This window comes from Lacerta agilis, chromosome 9 (assembly GCF_009819535.1).
Source record: "Lacerta agilis isolate rLacAgi1 chromosome 9, rLacAgi1.pri, whole genome shotgun sequence".
Taxonomy (NCBI): domain Eukaryota; kingdom Metazoa; phylum Chordata; class Lepidosauria; order Squamata; family Lacertidae; genus Lacerta; species Lacerta agilis.
In genome coordinates this window covers 29,268,920-29,293,563 of record NC_046320.1, presented here as the reverse complement: position 1 = coordinate 29,293,563, position 24,644 = coordinate 29,268,920, and the positions used below count along the sequence as shown (strand labels likewise).

Genomic DNA, 24,644 nt, shown 5'->3' with positions numbered 1-24,644 from the left:
CCATAAGAACATGGGTGCAATGGGTCTCCTGCTCATATCCCCCAGAAACTGGTATTCAGAGGCAGTAGGCCTCTGATAACTGGAAGGAATACGTATTCATTAGAAGTAGTAACCATTGAACAGTGCAACTTTCAGCTGCACTGAAGTGCATCGTGGACTGCCCAAGCATTAGGGAAAATCACAGCTGCAACACAGTCCTTAGAGAGTGTGATCGGATGGTTCCCAGCACCAGCAGGAGCCAAGCAGGTTGATCTCTCCACTTCGTAGTCTTCTAATGAGACATTGTCAGAGCAAAGATGGTTGTTTTCTTCCTCTCTTTAAAAAAGGTTCACAGAGTCTACTGACAGGTTTTTGTTTTTTATCCTTTCTCAGCAGAGAGTACTCTCCTGGATTCCTAGCTCGGGGCATCCTTTTAAAAGTTCTTTCACATCCCTCTTACGACACTAACAAAGCCTCTGCAGTAAAGAGAACATCTTTAAGACAATGTGTGATGGGCCAGCTCTTCCACAATAGCCTACTGCCCGGTTGTTATAATAGCCATGACAAATGATAATAAGCAAATGTTTGCAAGAGCTTCACAAACAGCAGACAGTGTCGTCTCAATGGCCACCCTCAATCATAAAGGAGAATACACCCAAAATGAAAAAAGGGGTCAGAAAGTCTAATCTGGTGAATGCACAAAAAAAACCTTCTAATGCTGTTTAGTTCAAAAATAATGCAGCTTGTATCTGTGTGCCAAAAAGGGGTCACCAGCCTTTTTGGGTTAGTGGACACATCTGCAACCTTGAGAAAGTACCATACATTCCAGCCTTAATATGGCTACTGGGGGGGGGGGTGGAAGAATACAAAATGGCAGGAGGGGAATGTGGCATAACAGAAAATGACTGCCACATTTAAAAGAGCAGAAAAAGAGACAGGATCACAAAATGGTGCTGGCATGCCCCCATCAATGAGAAAAAGGCACCTACATCACACAAGAAGCTCTTTGCATCTCTTCACTGTTCAGAATGAAAAATAGGATGGGTGTCCAATCCTGGCATCCAATGTAATGTCAGCATATTTAAAAGGGGGGTTGATGTAGGAAGGGCCAAGCAAGCCCAAACAGGAATTAAGCAGGAAGAGCAAACTCTCTCGTTCATTGTGAATTTTTGAGGGGATATTTATTGAGGACCTTTGTGGGCGCCATAGGAGGTGGGCACATTTGTGCCAGCAGGACCCAAAAATAAGAATATTAAATCACCGGGAGGGGAACCCTAATAGTTTTAACCTGGCACCTAAGGTAAGATTCACCTCTAATTTCTCTGAGGTGGGCATTCCATTTGTGGTGTCACCACTGAGAAGGCCCCTCCCTAGTCACTGCCTACCTGAGCTCTGGAGGCTGAAGGAACACTGAGAAGAACTTTTACTGCAGACCTTGACGTCTGGGCAGATTTGTATGGGGAAAGGCAGTCCTTCAAATACCCATTTTTAGGTCTTTAAAGGTTAAAACCAGCACTTCAAATTGTCCCTGGAAAGTGCAGAGCTTTTAAAATGGTGAGAAATGATCAGATTAGCCAGCTGATGTGTAGTTGGCATTTCCTGGCAGTCTTCAAAGGCATCCCCATATGCTGCACATTACAGGAATCTAACCTTGATGTCCTTAATGCATGGATAATGTTAGACACAGAAAAGCCATTTAACTATTGCCTAAAGAAATAAAGTAAGGGAGCACTAAGGGAAAATAGAGGTGGACATAGGTAAGCAAGGTGAGTAACTTTCTGAAAGCTCCTTCACCTGCAAGCCTTACGTGATAACCTTTTTTATAAGACAATAGTGGTATAAAAAGGATCATTTTGAAGAGTTGGTTGAGGCATGGGTGTAGCCAAGGAGGGGCAGGGGGGCAGCTGCCCCCCCATCAAATATAACAATAGAAATACTTAACTGACTAATCACATTGGTTCTAACCCCTCCCCCCCCCAACAAAAATCCTGGCTACGCCCATGGATTGAGGGCAATTCTTCCACTTCAAAAATGAATCAGCCCTCCCAAGTTCACATATAAAGCATTTCAAAACAGAATGCTATTCACATAAGAGGCTTCAAGTAAAGCGCTTTAACCTCAGGTGCTATTGGCATAATATGAATTCTAAAATGGGTTTAAAAGGGCACTTGCAAAAAGCAAGCCATTCCAGAATGCCTTCAGGCTAAATGAACAAGGGTGCCTAGCCGCAGTATAGAAGTCTGGTGCTAGACAGAATCTCAAAAAAGCTAGTTGTGTGTGTGTGTGTGTGTGTGTGTGTGTGTGTGTTTAAGTACATGCTTAAAATCATTAAAAAAAATCCCTTCATTGCTAATGAAGTCTCAAGTAGAATTTATGGCTGATGATGATGATGATAAACAGCCTCTGTAAATCTTTTCAGCCACATGACTTTTTTTACTGTGCACATTTTAAAACAGTGGTGTTAAGCTCCCTTATGCACTGCTTGGAACTTTAGCGCATTACTGGACCTTTAGTTTATGAAAGGGGGGAGTCGATGTTGATTCTAAAAGGACACCTCCAGTAGTCCTCTTCTCCGTTACTTCCACTCCTGTCACCCTCAACCCTGGAAGGCTAAAAACTGCCAGTGAATAGAAAGAACAGCACGCAGGTATGATTGGGAAGTCAGGCAAATCTCTAGCCAGTGTGGTGTAGTGATTAAGAGCGGTAGACTCGTTATCTGGGGAACCGGGTTCGCGTCTCCACTCCTCCACATGCAGCTGCTGGGTGACCTTGGGCTAGTGACACTACTCTGAAGTCTCTCAGCCCCACTCACCTCACAGAGTGTTTGTTGTGGGGGAGGAAGGGAAAGGAGAATGTTAGCCGCTTTGAGACTCCTTCGGGTAGTGAAAAGCGGGATATCAAATCCAAACTCTTCTTCTTCTTCTTCTTCTTCTTCTTCTTCTTCTTCTTCTTCTTCTTCTTCTTCTTCTTCTAGCAAGAAGCCCAGCTGAGATGCTACAGCACCAGGGCTCTATGCATTGGCCTACTAAAACAGGCTATTTATTCCCATTCATAATTATGGTTGGCACTGTACAGTTGGACCACATTAAGGCATGGAGGCAAAAAAAGATTTGGTGTGCTGAAGTGATGATCAACCCTGACATTGTGTAGGTGGTGTTTGAAAAATGTCCCCTGAAGGGTAGATATATCTAATGTCATTAATTCACCCCAGACTGTCACGCATTTCACTAAGAAAGCAACCTTTTTTTTTTCTTAATAAAGAACAGCCTTCAGTGATTTGTTAAGCTATTTAACACAGTCAAGGAACATAATTTAGAATAGATTTGTGTGAATGGAGCTTTCAGAAATCACTAAAACAGTTTATTACAGGAGGATGTATCCAAGGGGGAGGCAGCCCAGCATAGCAATTAGACCTTCTGAGTTGTAGCCACCCTACCGAGCTGGCCGCTCTGCAAAAGCTTTTATTTCACAAAGTGTTATTTTTAAGATTAATAATTGAAATACCAATCTGAAGTGCCCAGTAAGCATATGGATAATTTTAGCGTGTGTGGGAGGTACCATTGCAAATGCCTTGCTAGTCTAGCAATAGGCCTCTTCCAATGTATGATTTCTTTTATCGTATTTATCTAAATAGTGCTGCGATAAGCAGGGTGATAGTGACTTTTTAATTTAGAAAAACTTAAGAGGCCCTATTCATCTTCAGAAACAATGTGCATTGTGTATCGCACAGACACTGTTGTCTGCACTTGAAAAAACTCCAAAGATGAATTATCCAAGTAGAAATGGAAAGTTCCTGGAAAGAAATTGACATTTTTTTTTACACCTTGGGAAACAAATGGAATGTCTGACAGATTGTTAGTGCATTATATAATATGCTGTAACTGCCTATGTTTTCATTTTCAACTACCCAGATTGATAAGATCTATTCTTCCATAAAAACCTGGGTTAAATTCCTCTCAGATAAGAATCTGGGGGGGGGGAGAGAGATAAGAACCTGGGGGTTTGAGTCATCAATTTCACATGCCTGCATTAATAAGTATGTGTTTGTGAATAAGTATCCTTTTCACATTACAGTGGTACCTCGGGTTACAGATGCTTCAGGTTACAGACTCTGGTAACCCAGAAATAGTACCTCGGGTTAAGAACTTTGCTTCAGGATGAGAACAGAAATTGTGCAGCGGCAGCACAGCGGCAGCAGGGGGCCCCATTAGCTAAAATGGTACCTCAGGTTAAGAACAGTTTCAGGTTAAGAACGGACCTCCAGAACAAATTAAGTTCTTAACCCGAGGTACCACTGTAATTCGCTTTTTAAAAATCTGTATTTTACATATTTGATCACAAAATACATATTTCTTCTCAATCTATCCATTCCTAAAAGTATTTTATCTTAAAGTACACATTTTAACTTATCTTGGTACTTGTTTTTGAGCTAAGAACTTTATTGTAAAAGTGCTGAATCCAGTGGATAATTTCCCTTCTGATCTACACGCTAATCTGCAAGGTGCGGATCAGATCATACCCCATCAGTATTCACAGAAATCAAATTCTTCAAGCATCTCTAACCACTTTAAATGCAACCACATAGTAACTGTTCCATGCAATTAGATTTTCTTATGCAGTGGCTTGTGACAATCAAACTGGCACATTTCCACAGTGTAAACACTTGTGGGTGGCTTGTGGTAGGCATGCATTAGCTGCCCAGTTCATATGGTGAGCCACTGCATGCAAATGTGGGAGAGCTATGGCATGGCCTGTTGTCATAAATGATACATTAGCCTCACCACTTGAAGGTGGTGGGGGAGCACCTTCACCAGATGCCTATTTCATTCTATGAAAGGCCCTTGCCTCTTCTGTTTTATACCTTGCCTGTAAGTGTTTAACTAGTGTGACTGCCATAGAGCTCATCTCATGTGCATTTGTCTCCCTTAACCCATAGTATTAACTTCATCCATTCCTTCTCTGACTTTCTACTACTTTTCTCATTCTCAAATCAACGGCCCTCAAACTGATATTTTAGCTGATTTGACTTTGGCACTCAGCTCATCTATATTGACTTCCATTACCGTTACAGAAGGCATGCATGTGTATGTAAGAGAATGCAAGTATAGAGAGGGGGGGATTTTTAATCAGATAATTTGTGGGGCTGGAAATGGCGGTCACACTCTTCTCCCCCTCCTCACACAAATACACTGTCAGACTCTTGGGGAAGGGGTCTCTGGATTTCAGCCGGTGTAGTTGAGTCTCAAGCCTCTGGGTTTCAGCACTTCAGAACTCTGGTGGAAACCCAGGGGAAGGAAATGAAGCATAGCACTCTAGAGATCTGGGTCTTCTGTGTTTCACAAGCAAGCTCCATCTGCAGAGTTGGCTTTCATTGGTATAAGAGTATAACAGTATAAGAGTCACAAATATGAATAGGAACCTTGCTAAGTCACCATCAGTTCTCATCTGAAGGCAGACCAGCTCTTTCTCTCTGTTCCTGGCTCCTGGCTTAGTTATATAAAGAAAATACATGTGTGATGTTGGATTGGATTGGGCTGGGCTGGCATCTGATTTTTTGGCTCAGCCCTCATACTAACTCAGACCTACAGCTGTACCTCTGAACTTCTTGCTTGAACCTTTCATCATTTTTGGTCATTCACTCTGATCTTGTGGCTTGATGCTTTGATCAGACGAACTCATGGAGAATAAAGCTATCAATGGCTACTAGCCATGATGGCTATATTCTTCTGCTCCTGTCAGTGGTAGCCTGCCTGTGAATCACAGGCTGGGAATCACAAGCGGGAAGTGTGCTGATATGTTCTGGTTCTGCTTGCCGACTTCTCATAGGCATCTGGCTGACTGCTGTGAAATGAGGATGCTAGTCTAGATGGGTCATTGGCCTGATGCAGCAGGGCTGCTGTTACGTTTCATCCTTCCTACCTACTTCTGTCTCAGATGCTGACCACACTTTGCTGCTGACCATGGCCCAGAGTGTCACACACCTTCCCTGGTACAATGAATATTACTTTTCTGAACTTGTTTGCTTTGGAAGGTCCTGCTACTGGGTCACGTATGGAATCTTCCTAGCTGGTGCTCCATGGCTACAGGGTATCTACATTATTAATTCTCTTGACTTCATAGAAAAACAGTGGGTCTGTTGCTGCTGCTTATCATTTTTCTCTTGTTTCGCAACAGGCCATCTAGTAGCTTTCAGATGCCACCTGAAGTGTAGACTCAGATTACATAAGATGGCACTGAATGAGCTTTTGCTGTTTCCTTTTACTTATGCTTTCCATGTTCATCACGTTTACCAGAATTTGATCCCTGGGTATTCTCATCTGAGCTCTAAAATGGAACCTAAAGCAGGGGAGACTACTGAATCCCCACGGTTCTGTTTGCTAATCTTGCCAGTGCAGCAGGATGTTGAAATCAAGCCTCAAGATGAATTTCTCAGCAGAGGCACAGGGAGAAGGGGAGACTCGTTCGTTTTAGATTTCTACGCAGGGAGCTCTTGACTGAGCAGAGTTGTCACCTTGGGAAATGCAAGTTTATGTGCCACTCCCAGAATGATAAGGAGGGAAGGGTATCCAAAGGGTATTGGTGCTGACAGGGTGATGTACGAGGGTAAAAAAATCACTAAAATGGAGCACGCTATGTCAGATATGCTTGTAGTTGTTGTCTCTTTCCTGGGAACAGAACAGACAGAGACAGAATGCTGACTTTTGCAAGACTCATTTTTCTCCAACGAAATGCAGTCAATCTCTTTCCGTCTATATTACTCTTTGCCGAGGCACTGAGTCTTCCAACTAATGAAGGTCTTGCCCTTCCAGGACTGCTGTAGTCATAAAAGATGGAAAGAGTTTGTCGAGAGTCCACTTTAATTGACCCCCAAAGACAACTTAGTTTCGACTGCATTGCTTTTGTCAAAGCCTGAGTCCTAGTGGACAGTGTTTTGCATTGGAACTCCTTAATCCCATTCAGAATTTTTTTTAAAAAAAATATTTTACTCCACTCTTGTGTTGTATCCATGCAATTTTTTAAAAAAACATTGATACGGATGTTTGTGTTTACAGCCTAATATAACTTGAGATAAGAGAAACTAACAATCTTGTGTTATTTCAGCCTGTCCCCACTTGGTACCAAGCTGCACCGACCAGCTTTGGTGAGGGTTGTAATTCAAAACATCTGAAGGCCACCAGGTTGAAGAAGTGTGCTATATGTTTCTTAAAATGCTGGCCTCTGCACCATGATATTAAAGGATTTTGTATGGTGCATTTCTTAAATGCTTTTTTTAAAGAAGCTAAGACTTTTGACAAATTCCCCCAGCTTTTAGCTTGGGATGGGGAATGATCTTCCTTTGCTGATATACTTTGGTCCGGCTTTCCTCAAATCTGAAACTTCCAGATGTTGTTGGATTTCAGCTCCAATAAGCCCAACCAGTATGGTCAGGGTGATGGGAGCTGAAGTCCAACATCTAGAAGGTACGTTGGGTTTTAATGTACTTCTATTGCTTTTATGTGAGATGCCTGGGTGGCTTTTTTAGGGTTGAAAGACAGCATATAAATAATTTTAGAATATATATTCCTGCGTATCATGACCAATGTGAGATAATCCTTTGAACACTCAATTAAATCAACAATATTGGATGATGAACAAGTTTATGCATAAGTCCAATAAGTACATACTGAAGAGCCAAACTGGGTTATTCCATATGAGTTGTTGTCTTCAAAGGCTGATCTGATTCCATTATTGCTGAGAAAACATAAATGTGGGAATCATATATGCAGCCGTAAGATACTCCTTTGGCATGGCACCATCTTATATTCTTATCAGAAAATGAAATGTGAACTAGAGGAAATGATCATAAACTTGAGACGAACTGGTGTCACATTGACACCCTTCAAACTTGCCCTTAAATGCCTAAACATTACTTGGTCCTATTCCACTGGTAGGCATGATGAGTGAATGCAGGCCCCATCCCAGCCTGTGTGCATTCAGTTGAATGTCTCCCTGATTTTACTTACATGCTGTGGGACTGTAGAAAAATTGTTCCTGGCCATAGGGAGGATGTATTTTCTACATGCGGTTGTATATGTGTAAGGTCTATGCAGACTTTCAGCTGGACATGAATCTTGGTCCCATCATGTTTCTCCATTCACCCTGGATAGGACATCTGATCTGGGCTTCCCTCTCAACTTTATTCATAATTTTAAAGTATCAGTTGTCTTGAATCCACTACAAATATTTACACCAGTGAATGATTTCAGAAATCAGCTCTTGTTGCTAGGAAACAGAAAAATTGTTCACTTAAGAAGTGTACGTTTGTCCACACCTCGCACATAAACACATTTTGGAAAACGTTGCATTTCCCTTTACCTAGAATTCAAGAATATTGAGATGCAAGCTGTTGATGTCACTGCTATGTCTTCATTTTGTGATGCCAGCATTAGTAAAGGACCACAACTTGAGTCAAGGTTTACCAGGTGCAATTAAGCCAGGGAGAGAATAGGATTGGGGTTGTTCTGTTCACAATGCAAATCTACCCAATTCATATCTCCTGTATCAGTCCACAAACTGAAACAAAGCTATTCTTCAAAATTCACACTTGCCCGAATTTTTCAATGCAGTTCTTCAGTAAATTAAAGAAACAAACCCTGTACAGATAGATAGATAGATAGATAGATGATAGATAGATAGATAGATAGATAGATAGATAGATAGATAGATAGATAGATAGATAGATAGATATAAAGTGTGCAGAAAAATCCGTGGAGTAGTGCAAGTAATGTGGAAAGTGAAATTGCTTGTAAAAGTGAATAGTTATTAGGAGAAATGCAGACACAAATATGCATGAATTTTCATGAGGATTTCTTTTCAAAGTTTGCAAACTGATGTGGGAATGGGATGAACGTAACAAAAAAGAAAGTGGAATGGACAGATTGACCTATCCCTACTAGGTACTGCTGTGCCTTATGTTTCCTATGTCTACTTACCCTTCCCTGATGGATGCTTCTGCCTTGTCATCTGGGAGCAGAGCCACCTCCCAGGACCTAGAAACGGCCAGTGCTGGAAGTCCAGTACAGTGTACCTCGGGTTACAGATGCTTCAAGTTACAGATGCTTCAGGTTACATACTCTGCTAACCCAGAAATAGTACTTCGGGTTAAGAACTTTGCTTCAGGATGAGAACAGAAATAACGCGGTGGCAGCGGGAGGCCCCATTAGCTAAAGTGGTGCTTCAAGTTAAGAACAGTTTCAGGTTAAGAACGGACCTCCGGAACGAATTAAGTTCTTAACCCGAGGCACCACTGTACCTGATTGGTTTCTCTAGTGCTGCTATACAACAAATTTTGGGTCAGGTTGTCCTGTACAAAGCACAGAAACTCTAGTTCAAATCGAAATAGTGGTTCAGCAGTATCACCAAACTCTGGATCTTATTATTCGGAGGGATCCACATGCCAGGCATCATAGTGTCGATCCTGTGCCACCCTTCCTTGCTCTCTCTCATAACGCATGCTATTAGAAAGGCTCATTTCTACCTCGTTCCACATCCAGCCAAATGAGCCTGTGTAAATGTAGAGAGATGACTTTCCTTTCGATTTTATTACTAAACTGAGCCCCCCCCCTCCCTTTTATTTTTTTATTTAGTGGGAATGTGGAAACAATCTCTCTTTGTGGGGTGATAAAAGAGGAAGGTTCATTTCCTTGGGTGTCGAGAGCACTGCCTGCCCATCTTTGCCGTGACTTCGGATGAAGAGCGGGAGCTAGCGCGAGACAATAAAGTGCTCAACCTCATCAGCTTTCAGCTCCTTCATCCTCTGCCAGGAAGTGGGTGCCAGTGTTTTTTTCTGTCACTTCCATTTTTAAAAACTGCTTTCACGGCTTTTACAAGAAAATGTCATTGTGCCTCTGGTGCAAAGGAGGAGGAATCTAATTTCATTACAGTTAAGTGCCTGCCTCCCCGTTACCTTCCATAAGAGCGTAGCGGTATATTATAGAGCGCTAATAAAATAGGAAGGATGGAGGTAAGAGCACATGTCAGGAAGCCAAATTACTTTGGGCCACCTAGTTGCCTTCTCATTTCACCCGGGCGGCTGCCTTTCCCACAACCTAATTACAGCATTTTCTGGGACTTTGCTACCCAGCGATAACCGGCTGGCAATGCTTTTGTGTAGCTGAGACGTGGCGCGGCGTGAGCTTTGGTCTTCATCCTTGCCACCAAATAATTGCTTCTGACGGCCGTATTAATCTCCAGAGACTTCGTAGTAAATGAAATATGAACATTTATCTTTTATTCCCATGTGCCACCGGCGTGGACTGGGGCAAATAAGTGGGAAGGGAGTGCCTTTGCAGTCCCTGACTGTATTACTGATCAAAGGGACAATATTCACCCACTTTCTCTGCTCTGTGGCAGATCACAGGCCAGATCATTAACTGTGTGTCTCATCCACTTAGCAAAGTGTGAGGCCTTTGTCGGCTTGAATCAGTGTCACCATGTGCAGGTTCGAGAGTGGAGAAAAGGCAGAGTGTGTGCTGTACTCTGATAAAAAAAGAGTGGGTTGATCAAGCTTTACTTTATTTGAGTAAGAAGTAGCCTTTGGGATTGGGATTAACCCTTTTGCATCCTTCTAGTTGCAGTTAGCTTCGTTACAAGATCAAAGCAGGAAAGCTTCTAATATGTGCAATGCCAGGTGACTTGAGCGCTGCATCTGATATTCAAAAAAGGGCAACCAAAAATGATCAAAGAGAGACTATGAAGAAAGTTTGCAGCATATGGGACATTTTAGTTTCGAGAAAGGCGAGTAAGAGGTGGCTTAATGGTTTAGAAAAGTATGCACGGCATACCCTCCAACATTTCTCCGATGAAAATAGGGACAACCCATTCCATAATGATAATTTTACTATTTATAAATATAAATCTTACTGGGTTGCCCCAGCCACTCTGAGCAGCTTCCAACATATATAAAAACATAATAAAACATTAAAACATATTTTTAAAAAATGTTCAACAACTTTGGGTATGACTCCCCAAAAGAAGCTCAACAACTTTGGTCAATCCAATGGGTTGATCATTGCCAGTGTCTTTACAGTAGATCTCAGTCTCTTGGAAGTTGGACATCCCTGCTATACAGGATTGCCTTCAAACAGCTTGGGGGTCAGATAACTCCATACCCTCCAACATTTCTCCAATGAAAATAGGGACATCCTAAGGAAAAGCAGGACATTCCAGGGTCAAATCAGAAACCAGGGCAGCTTCTCTAAATCAGGGACGTCCCTGGAAAACAGGGACACTTGGAGGGTCTGCCATGGGACGGAGAAAATAGAAAAAATGTTTCCTTCCTTTCTTCCTCTCTCACAACACCAGATTCAGGACAGATAAAAGGAAGTAGTTCCTAATACTGCACATTAGTTTAACTATGGAACTCGCTCCCACAGGAGCCATTCATAGCCACCAAAATAGATAGCTTTAAAAGAGGATTAGACAAATAACTGGAAGAGAAGGCTGTCATTCCTCTGAATGCCAGTTACAGGGAAGCTCCTGGTGATGAAAAATCAGGGCAGAGGGACTCCTCCCCACAGCTTTGCTGTCATTGTTAGTTTTGCTGCTGGCAGGGGTGGGATGCGTCAAACCTAAAGACCAAATACTGCCCTCTAGGCTTCTCTGTCTGGCCCCCAGAACACACCCCTCACCGGGCCATGCCTCTCTATGGCACCGCTCCATGCCTTCCTGAAATATGCTCTTAAACTGTGATAATGTTTGTTGGTAGCATGGATGGAGAAATGTGGGTGGGTGTCAGAAACGCCTGACAAGAGTCACAGATTTTTTTTTTAATTAAAAAATGCTGTACAACAGTAAGACTCACTTCTCCTGCTCCACCCCCTTTTGCACCGAATCCCACCCACTATTGGCATATGCCCATGTTTTCCATGACTGAATGTGGATCTTGGACTGAAAAGGATTCCCCACCACTGGCCTAGGGAACCCCTCTCCATCCATCACTGTCAATAAAGCAATGTAGGTTCCTTGAACAGCCATTGTCAAATTCCTAAGAGCACAGGTCAGTTTGGTAGATGATTCTCTCAAGCACCCATCATTCCTGACTGCTTAGCTCTAAGGTTTGATCTGCATCATCAGATGCTCTTTTGCTTTTAGAACATTATAGGGACTTGTAAATGACTTGTTTTAGAATAACCCTGCTCCTTAGAAAAAGAAACCTCCCGTGTAAGGTATTGTACCACATCTCCACGGTGTTCCTTTGAAATCTGGACATGAGTTGCACTTACAACATTCACATATAAACTGTATATGAACTGTAAGAGGTTTCATCAGGTATCACGCCTTTCTCACTTTGTGTTTGACTCAGAACTTCTTGCTTGTGTTGATTGTTGTTGTTGTTCAGTCGTTCAGTCGTGTCCGACTCTTCGTGACCCCATGGACCAGAGCACGCCAGGCACGCCTATCCTTCACCGCCTCCCGCAGTTTGGCCAAACTCATGTTAGTAGCTTTGAGAATACTGTCCAACCATCTCATCCTTTGTCGTCCCCTTCTCCTTGTGCCCTCCATCTTTCCCAACATCAGTGTCTTTTCCAGGGAGTCTTCTCTTCTCATGAGGTGGCCAAAGTACTGGAGCCTCAACTTCAGGATCTGTCCTTCTAGTGAGCACTCAGGGCCGATTTCCTTGAGAATGGATAGGTTTGATCTTCTTGCAGTCCATGGGACTCTCAAGAGTCTCCTCCAGCACCATAGTTCAAAAGCATCAATTCTTCGGTGATCAGCCTTCTTGATGGTCCAGCTCTCACTTCCGTACATTACTACTGGGAAAACCATAGCTTTAACTATACGGACCTTTGTTGGCAAGGTGATGTCTTTGCTTTTTAAGATGCTGTCTAGGTTTGTCATTGCTTTTCTCCCAAGAAGCAGGCGTCTTCTAATTTCGTGACTGCTGTCACCATCTGCAGTGATCATGGAACCCAAGAAAGTGAAATCTCTCACTGCCTCCATTTCTTCCCCTTCTATTTGCCAGGAGGTGATGGGACCAGTGGCCATGATCTTAGTTTTTTTGATGTTGAGCTTCAGACCATATTTTGCGCTTTCCTCTTTCACCCTCATTAAAAGGTTCTTCAATTCCTCCTCACTTTCTGCCATCAAGGTTGTATCATCAGCATATCTGAGGTTGTTGATATTTTTTCCGGCAATCTTAATTCCGGTTTGGGATTCATCCAGCCCAGCCTTTCGCATGATGAATTCTGCATATAAGTTAAATAAGCAGGGAGACAATATACAGCCTTGTCGTACTCCTTTCCCAATTTTGAACCAATCAGTTATTCCATATCCAGTTCTAACTGTAGCTTCTTGTCCCACATACAGATTTCTCAGGAGACGGATGAGGTGATCAGGCACTCCCATTTCTTTAAGAACTTTCCATAGTTTGCTGTGGTCGACACAGTCAAATGCTTTTGCGTAGTCAATGAAGCAGAAGTAGATGTTTTTCTGGAACTCTCTAGCTTTCTCCATAATCCAGCGCATGTTTGCAATTTGGTCTCTGGTTCCTCTGCCCCTTCGAAATCCAGCTTGCACTTCTGGGAGTTCTCGGTCCACGTACTGCTTAAGCCTGCCTTGTAGAATTTTAAGCATAACCTTGCTAGCGTGTGAAATGAGTGCAATTGTACGGTAGTTAGAGCATTCTTTGGCACTGCCCTTCTTTGGGATTGGGATGTAAACTGATCTTCTCCAATCCTCTGGCCACTGCTGAGTTTTCCAAACTTGTTGGCATATTGAGTGTAGCACCTTAACAGCATCATCTTTTAGGATTTTAAATAGTTCAGCTGGAATATCATCACTTCCACTGGCCTTGTTGTTAGCAAGGCTTTCTAAGGCCCATTTGACTTCACTCTCCAGGATGTCTGGCTCAAGGTCAGCAACCACACTACCTGGGGTGTATGAGACCTCTATATCTTTCTGGTATAGTTCCTCTGTGTATTCTTGCCACCTCTTCTTGATGTCTTCTGCTTCTGTTAGGTCCTTTCCACTTTTGTCCTTAATTGTGGTAATCTTTGTACGAAATGTTCCTTTCATATCTCCAATTTTCTTGAACAGATCTCTGGTTTTTCCCATTCTGTTATTTTCCTCTATTTCTTTGCATTGCTCATTTAGAAAGGCCCTCTTGTCTCTCCTTGCTATTCTTTGGAAATCTGCATTCAATTTCCTGTATCTTTCACTATCTCCCTCGCATTTTGCTTGCCTTCTCTCCCCCGCTATTTTTAAGGCCTCATTGGACAGCCACTTTGCTTTCTTGCATTTCTTTTTCATTGGGATGGTTTTCGTTGCTGCCTCCTGTATAATGTTACGAGCCTCCATCCACAGTTCTTCAGGCACTCTATCCACCAAATCTAAGTCCTTAAACCTGTTTTTCACTTCAACTGTGTATTCATAAGGAATTTGATTTAGATTGTATCTTACTGGCCCAGTGGTTTTTCCTACTTTCTTCAGTTTAAGCTGGAATTTTGCTATAAGAAGCTGATGATCAGAGCCACAGTCAGCTCCAGGTCTTGTTTTTGCTGAGTGTATAGAGCTTCTCCATCTTTGGCTGCAGAGAATATAATCAATCTGATTTCGATGTTGCCCATCTGGTGATGTCCATGTGTAGAGTCGTCTCTTGTGTTGTTGGAAAAGAGTGTTTGTGATGACCAGCTTGTTCTCCTGACAGAACTCTATTAGCCTTTGCCCTGCTTCATTTTGAACTCCAAGGCCAAACTTGCCAGTTGTTCCTTTTATCTCTTGACTCCCTACTTTAGCATTCCAATCCCCTATAATGAGAAGAACATCCTTCTTTGGTGTCATTTCTATAAGGTGTTGTAAGTCTTCATAGAATTGGTCAATTTCAGTTTCTTCAGCACTGGAAGTTGGTGCATAAACTTGGATTACTGTGATGTTAAAAGGACTGCCTTGGATTCGTATCGAGATCAATCTATCATTTTTGAAATTGCATCCCAGTACAGCTTTCACCACTCTTTTGTTGACTATGAGGGCCACTCCATTTCTTTTACGGGATTCCTGCCCGCAGTAGTAGATATGATAGTCATCTGAACTGAATTCGCCCATTCCCGTCCATTTTAGTTCACTGATGCCTAGGATGTCAATGTTTATTCTTGCCATCTCATTTTTGACCACATCCAGCTTACCAAGGTTCATGGTTCTTACATTCCAGGTTCCTATGCAGTACTTTTCTTTACAGCATTGGACTTTCCTTTCGCTTCCAGGCATATCCGCAACTGAGCGTCCTTTCGGCTTTGGCCCAGCCGCTTCATCAGCTCTGAATCTACTTGTACTTGTCCTCCGCTCTTCCCCAGTAGCATGTTGGACGCCTTCCGACCTGAGGGGCTCATCTTCCAGCGTCATATCTTTTATATGCCTGTTGTCTTTGTCCATGGAGTTTTCTTGGCAGGGATACTGGAGTGGGTTGCCAGTTCCTCCTCCAGGTGGATCACGTTTGGTCCAAACTCTCCACTATGACCTGTCCATCTTGGGTGGCCCTGCACGGCATAGCTCATAGCTTCCCTGAGTAATTCAAGCCCCTTCGCCACGACAAGGCAGTGATCCATGAAGAGGTTGTGTTGATTAGCAGAAGGTAAAGCACACATGGATCCAATGTGGAAATTATAGAAATTTAACGTGTGTGTTTGTGTGTTTACTTTAAGTGTGCTTGAATTACTTTCAGAGAGTGTTCCTATGGGAGAAGGATATCTGGGTATTGATCAACCTGCAGGGATCCATTTTCAGCAAAGGCTATCTAAGTCTTTCTGCATCTTTAAGCATTGGTCATGAAATTATAATGAGCCATCTATAATCCTAAACGAAGCAAAAGAAAACCCCTGGGCAGGGCAGATAGCCCTTTGAAAGAGTTGCTTGTCCTCTGGAGTGAGGGGCAGGGATTGTTGTAATTGGGTATTAATCCCCCTCTACCTGTCTTCTGAGTTAATTTTCTTTAAAATATTGGTAGGATTTATTTAGTTATGATCATCTTATTTGTTTTTCTTAAAGGCCTGTAATGCAGTAAGGGAGAGGGGGTGGCATCCTGCAACTAAAGATTGATCGTCTGGCCAGAATAATGCTGGCCTTGCTTGTATTTGGCAGTGGAACTTTAATCTTAAGGGGATGTCAGGATGATGAAAAATCACTCACAGGCTCTCTCGTTAACTAGTAGCCTTTATGTTTGTTCCTTTACAAACATTAAATGTAACTGACTGTTGTATTTTGGCATTGTATTATCATTCCAGCCCGAACTTTCATGACACCCAAGGGCAACAGACAACGAAGACCGGGCTCCTTTTATTTGCGTCGTCCTGCCGCAAATTCCTGTATGCTTCCAGAGGCAAAATGTTCATTTGGCTCTTTCCAGTCCACCTGAACTATGGAAGCCTTTCCCATAATCTTAACTAATTGGAATTTCCCTACAGGACCAGAGGCAGCTATTTCCACATACCAGTGAAATTTGATGGCCACACAATATATGTGTGTGTGCTATTTGTTTATGTTGCTTTTTATTCAACCTTTTCTCCAAGGAGTTCAGTGTGGCACAGGCATTCTTCCTTTCTATCTCCATGACCTCCCTGCAACATAGGTCAGACCAGAGCTGGAGCTTGGGCTAGGATCACTCAGGGAATTCCATGACTGAATGAGAATTTGAACCCGGGTCTCCCCACTCCTAGCCTAACGCTCTGCCCACTGCACCATGTCTCACACCTACAAGTGTGTAGTATAACACACACTTTATATAAGGGCCTGTTTCTGTGGTTTGTGACATGTTCCAGATAAACTAGGCAATTCCAGAGAGTAGCACTGGGGGGGGGTGCCCTGTGGCCAGGGGCGTAGGGAGGGGGCGGACTGCCCTGGGTGCCCTCACTGAGTGAGGGTGACATTTGGGGCTCTGCCTACCCATGACTCCCGAGCCATTGGGGTAAGGTGGGGAGCTGTGCCGTTTTGCCAGTGGCATTCCCCCCTTCCCCCTTCGTTTTGACAGCTTGAGGGAGGCTTGGGAGTTACAGGCAGGTGGTGAGCCGAATGTCTGTCATGGCTGGCTCGCTCCGCCCTCATGGGCAGCTTGCTCCGCCCCGGCTGCAGGGTGGTGCACGTGCCGCTCTGGAAACCCGAGTGGCTATCCCATGCCTGGGAGGGCACCCTCCACGCCACACACACACCTCTCGGGAGTGCGTGCACCCTGGGCAGCGCTGGCATATGCTCCACCGCTGCCTGTGGCCACCTGGCATTTGACTTATGACTTGCCACAGGGCAGTATTTTGCCCAAGATGCTATTTAACATCTCTATGAAACCATGTAGAGTGGCCTTATTTTGAACAAAGAGTCATTAATAGTATGATGACACACAGCTCTGTTTCTCTATAAGATCTGAAACAGAAGTGACCGTGCAGGCTTTGGACTAGGGGGCAGTGGTTGGCTGGATGAGGACCAATAAGCAGAGTTTAAACCCCAGTCAAGACAGAGGCCCTATGAAGGAACAGGTATGTAGTCTAGGGATGCTGCTTGATCTATCTTAACTATTGGAATGAATTTTTCCACCTTCGATTGGTAAGGCAGCTACAGCCGTGCCTCAACTGAGATAGCTTAGCCACTGTGGTTTTGGTGATTTCAATACTACATTACTGAAATGTGTTCTCTGTAGGGTTGCCTTAGGACTTAACCCAAAAGCTGCAGCTAGTGTAGGATGCAACAGCTAAGTTGTTTACCAGGGGGCGGTATACCATATAATACTTCTGCTGAAGGAGCTGTAGTGACTGCCCAATGGATGCAGCTACTGGATGCAGTTCATCCCCCCCTTTTTATAGCATTTAAAGCCCTAAACAGGGAACCAGGTTACCTAAAAGAGCCCCTTGCCCCATAAAGCAACTGTGTTCCTCAGGTGGGACACCGTTGAGAGTACCGCATGCCCCAGAGATGAGCTTACTTTTTATTACAACTGGGCTGTTAGCGTTGCAACTCCAGCCCTCTGAAATCAAGTACCAGCCAAAATTGACATATTGATGTTTAGGCACCTACTGTTTATTTAAAAAGCTGTGACCCAGCCGTTTATTAAACACTTGTTATATATCTATAAAGGTAAAGGCACCCCTGACCATTAGGTCCAGTCGTGTCCGACTCTGGGGTTGTGGCGCTCATCTCGCGTTACTGGCCGAGGAAGCCGGTGTACAGCTTCCGGGTCATGTGGCCAGCATGACAAAGCTGCTTCTGGTGAGCCAGAGCAGCATACGGAAATGCCGTTTACCTTTCCGCAGGAGCGGTACCTATTTATCTACTTGCACTTTGACGTGCTTTCAAACTGCTAGGTGGGCAGGAGCTGGGACCGAGCAACGGGAGCTCACCCCGTCACAAGGATTCAAACTGCCGACCTTCTGATCAGCAAGCCCTAGGCTCTGTGGTTTAACCCACAGCGCCACCCACATCCCTATAGGAAACTATAGGAATGCTTTTATTGGGACGGCTCCAACTACAGTGGACCCTCTAGTTAGGTAACACTCTGGAGACGTAACTTTTGGGTTACGAACACAGCAAACCCAGAAGTGTATACTTCCAGGTTTCGCCGCGCACGCATGCGCAGAAGTGCTCTGCGTGCCGTGCGTGTGCACAGAAGCGGTGCCCCTGCCTACGGACTTTTTGGGTTGCAGGCAGACCCCCAGAACAAATTTAATTTATATCCAGAGGGTCCACTGTAATCCACTCCACTAGTGGAAATCAGAGCTAGGACTCTAATGCAACAGGGCTGCCCCACTCCTCCCACTGTGTGCTCTCCATGACTCCTCAAAATCCCTTCTGAAGGATCAGGAAAGCTCCCAGAACAGCATGCAGGGGAGAATAGGGGAGATTGTTCTGCCAAGCAAGCAGAAATGTTTTCAATGAAAGAAAAATCTACTCTGAATTCTACCCTATGTTTGTTGTGGACTTCATAGGAATGGTTTTTATTGTTTTAGAGCTTGTAGAAATGGTTTTTATTGTTTTTAGAGTTTATAATTATTATACTTTATCTCATTTTATCATGTTGTATACCACTTCAACGGCCTCTGTCTATGAAGCGGTTTATAAATCTGCAAAACAAATAAAGTAAAATAAATAGTGTTCTGAACATGGGCATGTCTTGAGTTGAAACTAACTGAAGTGAGCAATCAATTCATGATGCAGTTATTTATTGTGTTTCATAGCCATTGTGAAAAGTAGATGGAAAGGAATGAATGACGCCACTGAAAAGGGGTAACCAACACACTGACCCCAATCCAGCTAAAGTTCAGTATAACTAAATGCCACTGGAAGCAATGAGCCTTGAACTCCTGGCAAGCCACTTTCCCCCCTGGTTTCAAGTGAAAACCTTAGCTGGATTGAGGGCATTATTAGCAATCAGTTGTAAACTTGGAAGGAATATGTGATTGTTTCAGTCGCACATACTTTGGGTTAGCCACAGGCTTTGTTTCCATTGAGCATGAGAACTAGGGGTTGTACTGAAGACTATAAGCTCATCTGTGTACAAAACAGACATAATAAATATGTTTATTATGTTGAGGTTCAAGGGCAACAAAAAAATACAACCATGCTATAACTTGCTTACTTTGGTTAGAGTTGGGAATGCAAGGTCAAAATCAAAATCTCTTGGTAAAACCATTCAATAATATGCCACTCAATGTGTTCATATATTTGGAAACATCAATAAAGGTGAAACCCCATTCATATTCCATGGATAATATGACATGAGACCATTGTCTGAATGGGCTGATGTATCCTTTGCATACTATGGGTAACAGGCAGCTAAATCATACCCAGAATAGATACTTGTGCATTTATTTCAGTGGGTTTACTCTGCGAACAACTAACATTGTCACTCCATGTGTTTTTGCTTGGAGAAACATTGTGTTCTCTTTCATGGCTGAAATTCCCATTCCCCAGTTTTATGCTCATGAGAACCACACCATGTACCAAGGACAGCCAATATGGTGCCCTCCAAATCCTTTTGGATTCCAGCTCCCATCAGCTCCAGCTAGAGTGGTCAAGGATGGTGGAAGCTGGAGGCCAGCAGCATCTGAAGGGCACCCGTCACATACCATGCTGATAACTCCCAAAGTATATGTCTCCATCAAGCACATTTTGCCAGTCATTTCAGCTTTTCAAGCATGCCATGATGATGCCTGCCATTGACAGTTTGTTATATTCCTTCGTCAGATCCCCTGTTATGGCTGGAGGTCTGTTCGCTGTTAACAGAAAGTGGTTTTGGGATCTCGGTGGCTACGATCCAGGTTTAGAAATCTGGGGAGGGGAGCAGTATGAAATTTCCTTCAAGGTAAGCAGTCAAAATGTTTCTTCATGGTACACGCTGCTTTTGTATGGTACGAGGCATGCACTTTATCTCTAAAACTCAAATGAAATGAGATGTAAAGGTAAAGGACCCTTGACAGTTAAGTCCAGTCATGGATGACTCTGGGGTTGCGGTGCTCATCTCGCTTTACTGGCTGAGGGAGCCGATGTTTGTCTGCAGACAGTTTTTCCGGGTCATGTGGCCAACATGACTAAGCCGCTTCTGGCGAAACCAGAGCAGCGCACGGAAACGCCATTTACCTTCCTGCCAGAGCGGTACCTATTCATCTACTTGCACTTTGACGTGTTTTCGAACTGCTAGATTGGCAGGAGCTGGGACTGAGCAATGAGAGCTGACCCCACTGCAGGGATTTGAACCGCCGACCTTCCGATCGGCAAGCCCTAGGCTCAGTGGTTTAGACCACAGCGCCACCTACGTCCCTGAAATGAGATGTAGTCAAGTGTATTTTTCCACTGACTCCCCCCCCAAAAAAAGTAGCCACAGGAGGCTGGAAGTTTTAGCGGAAGAGTAGAGGAACAGAGTGCTGATTAGCCCTTTAACCTCCGAGTTTTTCTGTTCACAATGATCCCTTCCAAGCTGCTTTCCCAGATGAGAAGACACATGTACAGTAGTATGTTCCGGACGTTGTTGGACTACAGCTCCCACCATCTGTGACCATTGGCAATGTTGGCAGGGGCTGATGGAAGTTGTAGTCCTTGAGGACACTATGTTGGCTACCCCAGTGTTAGTATGTCAGAGCAAGCCTGGAGTCAAAGTCCCACTCAGCCATCAACTTTTAGAATGACCTTATGCATTGCCTACCTTTTAGCCTAACGTATCTTACAGGGTTGCTCTGAGGTTAACCTGGGGAAGGTTGGGGCAGACTGACCTTGAGCTTCTTGAAAGCAATTTGGGATATAAACTTAACTATGCTGCCTTGAGTTACTTGGAAGAAACATGGTGTAATAACTTTGGAGTAGTTGTAATAGCAGCTGCATCTGTTAATAGCTATCCACCCCATCCACCTCTGTTGCTTTGCTGAAACTCACAAACTCAAACTCAAGGCTTTTGGGGTGGTTGTTTATTATTTTGTTTTTAAGTTGGGCCACATCTAGTTTTGAGTATGTGATTAGCCTTTTGGCCCATGGGATATTCCTTCTAAGTATTGCTCTATAACATTAACTCCATTTTGAGCACACCAAAAACCAAAATGACAACATTTACAATGTAATCCTCTCTACCGAGCCACATTTTGAAAAAATTACACAATTGCCTCTATATATTTTCCATTGCTCAGATACATTGTGCATGTAGGCAATATGGGCAACTTATCTGTGTGCATAGCTAGAAATGGCTGGACCCGAGGAAGAGTTGCAGAATTGCCAAAGCTGCCAAAGAAAAACCTAGCCTGGAGGGGAGATATCCATTCTGATCTCAGCAGGGCAGTAAGAAACCCTTCCTGCTGCCTATACCATAATTATTGGGCTCCCCCACACCTGGAATTACATAAGGAAAACCAAGACACATAGATCATAGCTGTCAACTTTCCCCTTTTCTTGCGAGGAATCCTATTCGGAATAAGGGAATTTCCCTTTAAAAGGGGGGAAAGTTGACAGCTATGCATAGATTCCTGCTAGGAACTTAAGTACAAATCTGTTTAGGCCATGAGAGTGAATAATACTGAGTATGATGGATGTATAGTATAATCTAGTATAAGGCAGCCTTTTGGGTTTTACAGTGCCACATATTCCTCTATGTCACAATTTCTATTCTGCCTTTCTACACCCAGTACATCCAAGACAGCTCACAACGCAACTAAAATACCACAGACACAACAAAGCAATAAAATATATTTGAAAATGATAATGTTAGGTCCCGGGTTCAATCCCTGGCATCTCAAGACAGGGCTAGGAAAGATTCCCAGAGACCCACTGCCAATAGGTGCCAACAATACTGAGCAAGATGGACCTTTCTTCTTAGCTATAGCCCTTGACTTGTGCATGCTGATTTACACTTAAGCATGTACACTTAAGCATCCTTTGAGTCTCTCGTAAGGCAGAAAGTTGCCAAGGCAAAAGAATGTGGCTGTTCTATTAAGAAAGCTAGATGCATTTGGAAAATGTACAGGGTCTGTTCAGTTGTTTCACATCTGAAAGCGTCATATAGAATTACAGTGGAACCTCGGTTGTCAAACATATATCTGTTCCGGAAGACCGTTCGACTTCCAAAACGTTCGACAACTGAGGCGCAATGGGCGGCTGGCAAATTGCTTTTTAAAAAATAGAGAAACACGCCTCAGAAGTTGTTTGACTTCCAAGGCGCGTTCGAAAACGGAAGAATTCACCTCCAGGTTGTCAGCGTTTGGGTTCCGAATTATTCGGCTTCCTAAGCATTCGACAACCGATGTTCCATTGTGCTTTGTATATTACGTAGTAGACATTGTGCTTGATGTTGTTACCGTCTTCCTGCACCCCTCAAAAAGTTCAGGTCTTGATGACACTCACACCTGGCCTTCTTGCAATATAAGATGTTGTTACTACAACTTTTTTTCTGAAAGTAGCACTTGCATTTAGCTCCAAGTCATTCCCTAGTCTGATTTAATCCTCTGTGATGCCTGCTCTGTGTTTACCACTGAATAAATTTAATGTGTCAGTCATTGATTGGCTTTGTTGTAAACCTCCTTATGCTCTTCAAGCATCAAAGGGGCCTAAAAGAAGCCTTTCCTTTACAAACATGTTGTGTGCACACACTGGATTCAAGAATATGCACTGAATGAGTTGCACAGAAGCTGCTGGGGATGCTTCTCCTACAGATTGCCCAAGTGGATTTGAGGGTGTTTTCAGCAGAATCAAAGTGACCCACGTGAACTGAACTGGTGTCACGTAACTTCGAATCAATTCCATACTTAGAGAAAACAAAAGCCGGAAGACAAGAGGAGCCTACGAGCTAAACCAATGGACATTTTGTTTAGAGTACATCAGTTTGCACTCTCTGTTGTTAGGGTTTTTCAGAGATAAATGAATACTGCCTCTTGCATCTCACAGTTCTGACAGGAGGCCTAAAGATTGTATTATCCCATTTCCTATTCCCCTGTTATTTGTCATTGGAAGGAATATAATTGCAAGGCAGTCCATTGCTCTCTGTGCAGAAACCATGGCAACCGTACTGGAAGCTCAGATACTAAATAGTCCCAACCTGTTTTGTTCAAGTGACAGATTCTTTGGAGAGGGCTGTGTTATGCTGGGCCCTCATTTCAGCCATATCCCTCCATTCATCTCATTACCATGAGTTGACCTAAGGGTCCACGTCCTTCTGCATGAATATATTTTGAACAAGATGTCAACAGCGTTTTGTAGCATTTGCCTTGAAGAAATAATAACTCACTCTGAGGTGTGTGTGAATGGGGGGAGCTCAGTAGAAAGTGCATGCGGAAAAAAGCGTTTGGGGTGAGGATGCTATTGATGGGGCAAAGTAATGGGGTGTGGAAGTGATATAAAATGGAGCCATGGCTTAGCTTCATCTTGTGAGAGTTCCCATAAATGGGAGCTACAGAGCTGCACCTGTGGTCCTGCTGCTGCACCACCACTGAGAGCTAAGCCATGACAATGTAGTGTGTGCACACTCAGAGGATGACCTCCAAACCATCCTAAATATCTTTGCAGAAGCTTACGAAAAGCTTGGCCTATCTCTCAACATCCAAAAAAACAAAGTGCTGCACCAACAAGCCCAAAACAACCCCTCTGCAGCGCCACAAATCCAACTCAATGGAAAATGTCAATCACTTCTCCTACCTGAGCAGTTATCTTTCCACAAGGGCCAACACTGATGCCGAAATCCAGCATCACTTGAGCTCTGTGAGTGCGGCTTTCTCCCGATTGAAGTGCACAGTGTTTGAGGACCAGGACATTCACAGGGAAGCCCAAATGCTTGTTTACAAAGCTATTGTACTACCAATCTTACTGTATGCTTGCAAAACATGGACCATTTATAAATGCCATCTCCAACTCCTCAAAAGATTCCATCAACCGTGTCTCCAAAAATTTTTACACATCACTTAGGAACTAATCACAGGCGAACTAATGCCAGTGTACTGGAAGAAGCAAATACCACCAGCGTCAAACCAATGACTCTTCAACATCAACTTCGTTGGACTCGTCATGTTGTGCAGATGCCTGATTATCCTCTTCCAAAGCAACTACTCTATCCTGAACTTAAAAATGGAAAGCTTAATGCTGGTGGTCAACAAAAGAGGTTTAAAGACTCTCTCAAGGCAAATCTAAAAAAAAAATGTAGTATAAACACTGGCAACTGGAAAACACGGGTCTGCAAGCAC

General features: G+C 43.5%; 1 protein-coding gene across 3 annotated transcripts in view; it reads left to right on the top strand.

Moving 5' to 3' along the window:
• GALNTL6 (polypeptide N-acetylgalactosaminyltransferase like 6) overlaps positions 1 to 24,644 on the top strand; it is a 460,100-nt gene that overhangs the window by 381,472 nt on the left and 53,984 nt on the right. For all 3 annotated transcript variants that reach the window (XM_033159707.1, XM_033159705.1, XM_033159704.1), the window contains exon 8: positions 20,179 to 20,296. In XM_033159707.1, the coding sequence (XP_033015598.1) occupies positions 20,179 to 20,296 (118 nt within the window). The remainder of the gene's footprint in view (positions 1 to 20,178; positions 20,297 to 24,644) is intronic.